The sequence below is a fragment of the Myxine glutinosa genome, chromosome 12 (assembly GCF_964187855.1).
Source record: "Myxine glutinosa chromosome 12, kmMyxGlut1.1, whole genome shotgun sequence".
NCBI lineage: Eukaryota > Metazoa > Chordata > Myxini > Myxiniformes > Myxinidae > Myxine > Myxine glutinosa.
This window is the reverse complement of record NC_136272.1, coordinates 101,577,485-101,580,834: the sequence shown is the minus strand read 5'-3', so window position 1 is coordinate 101,580,834 and position 3,350 is coordinate 101,577,485. Positions and strand designations below refer to the sequence as shown.

The window sequence follows — 3,350 nt, the reverse complement described above, 5'->3', positions numbered from 1 at the left end:
GACGGGGGACGGGGCGAGCTGGGCGGGATGTGGGCGGGGTCGTAACCGAACGGACCAATGGGCGCGTTGGGATGTGTGCGAGGTGTACGCGGGAGCGCGCTCGGCTTTCAGGGCGCTCGCGCCGGAAGCGCGCGATTAGCGCGAGGCGCCTTCTTAACGGCGCGCGACGTGCGCGACTCCCGGGTTGTAGGTCTATCTCCTCCGAACAAGACCCTCGGAGCGCGCGTTGAAACAGAGCGAGAGAGTGAGCCCCTCCGAGCCGGACGGATGGACTTCGGCGGTGGAGGCATCGGCAGGACAGGGCACTGATTGGCGTCCCCGGGAGCTCGAGGTGAGAGTGCTGAGCTCGGCGTTTGCTTCGCTCCGGGAACACGATCGGTCTGTCCCGCTCTGCCCGGGTTCGCGTGCGGTGTGTGAAGAATACAAATTCGGGGGCGATGTTTCCGGCGATCCGCGTACAAAGGCGTCACGACGTCTCGGACGACGAATCACCTGCAATTGCACCGATTGTTAGTAGTAGGAGGCTACCGGTAGTTGTGGGTCTGAGGGACGTTGGGGGTATCATGGGCGCTCACTGTGTGTAAAGCTCGCGTTTCATATTTTAATTTCGCTTATTTTTCAATAACCGACCCTCCCTCCCCCTCTCCTCCCTCTCGCTCCCCCACTCCAACTCCCCTTTTCAGGAGCTCAGCTTCAATGTCCGCGCCTTGGGCAGGAGGTGCCCGGGCGAGCTCATGGAGAATCCGACGAGCCGACGAGACGAATCCCCGGCTCCTCGCCCTGCGGACCAGGCGGCGTGTCCAGTTCTCTCTCTGGATCAAATCAAAACGGTGAAAAGCAGCAATGACTACACGGAGGGGCCGGGCGGCTCGGGTAGGACGGCGGGACGCTCCACGTCCCCACACAAAGGGGAGCAGCGCGGCCTCGCCGTGACCACCGGGAGGCTCGACCGCTCCACCAGCACCGGCAGCACGGCCTCCAAGAGCAGCAGCGCTCGCACCAGCATCAGCAGCACGTCGTCGGAGCAGCGGCTGCTCCTGGGCCCGACGTCGGCGCAGAACGCGGGGCCCAAGCCCAAGGCGGGCCCGGGGGACGTGGTGCGCGTCCAGCCTCGAGCCCGGAGCCCGGAGCCGGCCGTCGCGCACAGGGACAAAGACGCGCGCTTCGACGCGAACGATGCTGACGCTCCGCACTGCGAGGGCGGCGGCGATCCCGCGGCGTGCGAGTGCTGCGGCAGGTGCAGGTGCACGAGGTGCGCATCCCCCCGCGCGCTACCCACTTGCTGGCTCTGCGAGAAACGGTGCCTGTGCTCGGCACGCGCCGCGCTCGAGTACGCCACGTGCCTGTGCTGCGTGCAGGGGCTCTTCTACCACTGCTCGCAAACGGACGTCGGGGATTCGGGCGACTCCTGGGCGGACAACCCGTGCTCGTGTCGCCGGGCCCGCTGCGCCTCGCGCTGGGGATGTCTGGGCCTCCTCTCGATCGCCATGCCCTGCCTGCTGTGCTACCCGCCGGGTCGTGCCGCCCTCAACCTGTGCCAGACCGTTTACGACCGTGCCACGAGGCCCGGTTGCCGCTGCCGCGACGTCGCCACCGTGGACCGCAAGGTCGTCGATCCGGGGTCTCCCGACCCCGAGACCTCGAGCAAGCCTTGCTGACCGGGACGTTTTCACACGAAGGGGCTCCGACCAAAAGAGGAGATGCCACTATATCACGCGACACGTGCACCCGAGTCCATGGACCGGGTTTGCTGCTACACTGGGAGGGAACCGGCCGCGTGGTGCTGAGGGGAGGGAAGGTGGGCTTCGGAGGGTTGGGAACACTTGCTGAACCTTTGCCGGGCAGGTCGGCAGTATGACGTGGGCCAAGCGGCCGTGTTATATATTTTTGTACATTCGTGCAAAACGTGGTAACGGTGCAACGAAAGCATAAACGCAACAGCACCCTCACCCATATATATGAATAAACTTGGTGTGTATATTTATGCAACATTTATTTAGTGTTTTCACTGTTATAGAGACGTACTCTTCGCTTCATGTACAGTAATACAGAGTTGTGATTTCATTCTTCTTTTTTTCTTTTCTTTTTCAAAAACCGTCACCCTGCTATCAAGTGTAAAAAAAACATATTTATTCCAAAGTTTAATTATATTTATTTTCCAGATGTATTGGAGAATGGCCACACGATAACGCAGTACCAAGACATCATGAGAGGGTGGGGAGGATATATGTATGTACGTTCATTGTATTGGAAATATATATTCCTTGCAGCTACTTGATCATTTGTCAGCCATTTTGTTTTTGGTAAATATCAAGTTAGATTTGCAACCTGTTCACCAAAAGTGCGCTCTTAGCTCTTATATTGTGATTTAAAATAATTGTCAGGGAGGAGGGCTCGGGGGTCATTTTTTTTCATTATTTTTTTCGGGTGGGGGGTTCGCATGACCAGTCATGTGCCATAATTCTATTTACCTATGGACTGCCATCAGCTAATATAATCGCTTCGCAGATTAACCGCACACCTGCACACTGTTCGTACTGTTCGGAAAGCTCGTCACGTGAGCCGGGTGTTTCGAATGTCAGAGCTTGTCCCAAAATCGGATCCCCCAACCCCCTTTTTTCATTCTATCCCTGCCTTGGACAGATTAGTGCCTTGTAGGCTTTGTTTAAGGGTTTAAACGGAACGCCCGACCTATTGCCTATGAGTCTCAGTTGTAGCTCGTTGTAGGTTCTCAAAAAGTTTGAGAACAGCTCGGATCTCCCAGTGCAAGTGCCCACATTGTCTGGATCATGTGATGTCGATGAGCAAAAGGAAATTTTTGCTGCAATTTGAATTTAATCTTTTTGGATACCTTTTGTGCAGGTAGATGGGGGGAAACGCACCGTCTTTTGAATAGTCCCGTAGCTGGATGTCCCATCTTCTTGCATCCGCTTCCCATTCATCAGGACGGTTGTACCGATTGTAATGGGACCTCAACAAGCAGACTCCTTGGGCCTCAATTGGCAGACATCCTGCCGGGCACGAGCACCCACCTCCGAGCACGTCACTCCCCCTCCCCCCCCCCTCCCCCCCCCCCCCCCCGCGGAGACGTGAAAGGGGCAGTTGTTCTCACGTTAAAGGCGACGTCGGAGACGTTAAGGGCTAAATCAGTCATCAGAATGGCTACCGGCAATGGCACGACACGTTTAACGTGGAAACTTGACCATTCACAAACTCATTCCCTTTTTTGTGCACAAGGCCTTGCCTGTTTGTAGGATTACAATAGGACAGGAATGTCCATCTCCGGAGGCATGCTGTGTGCCAAAATGACTCTGTTCTGCCTTTCGTTTTGAGTTCTTTTCCCAGGCAAG

General features: G+C 56.7%; 1 protein-coding gene across 2 annotated transcripts in view; it reads left to right on the top strand.

The window, feature by feature from the left end:
- LOC137437699 (protein sprouty homolog 2) overlaps positions 1 to 2,278 on the top strand; it is a 2,517-nt gene extending 239 nt beyond the window's left edge. Inside the window, exons 1-2 of one of the 2 annotated variants that reach the window (XM_068132221.2) lie at positions 96 to 331; positions 684 to 2,278. In XM_068132221.2, the coding sequence (XP_067988322.1) occupies positions 735 to 1,658 (924 nt within the window). In that variant the 5' untranslated portion in view covers positions 96 to 331; positions 684 to 734 and the 3' untranslated portion in view covers positions 1,659 to 2,278. Of the gene's footprint in view, positions 1 to 95; positions 332 to 683 lie in introns of those variants that run through there. The other variant, XM_068132220.2, reaches the window with a different exon arrangement.
- Positions 2,279 to 3,350: the final 1,072 nt, after the last annotated feature.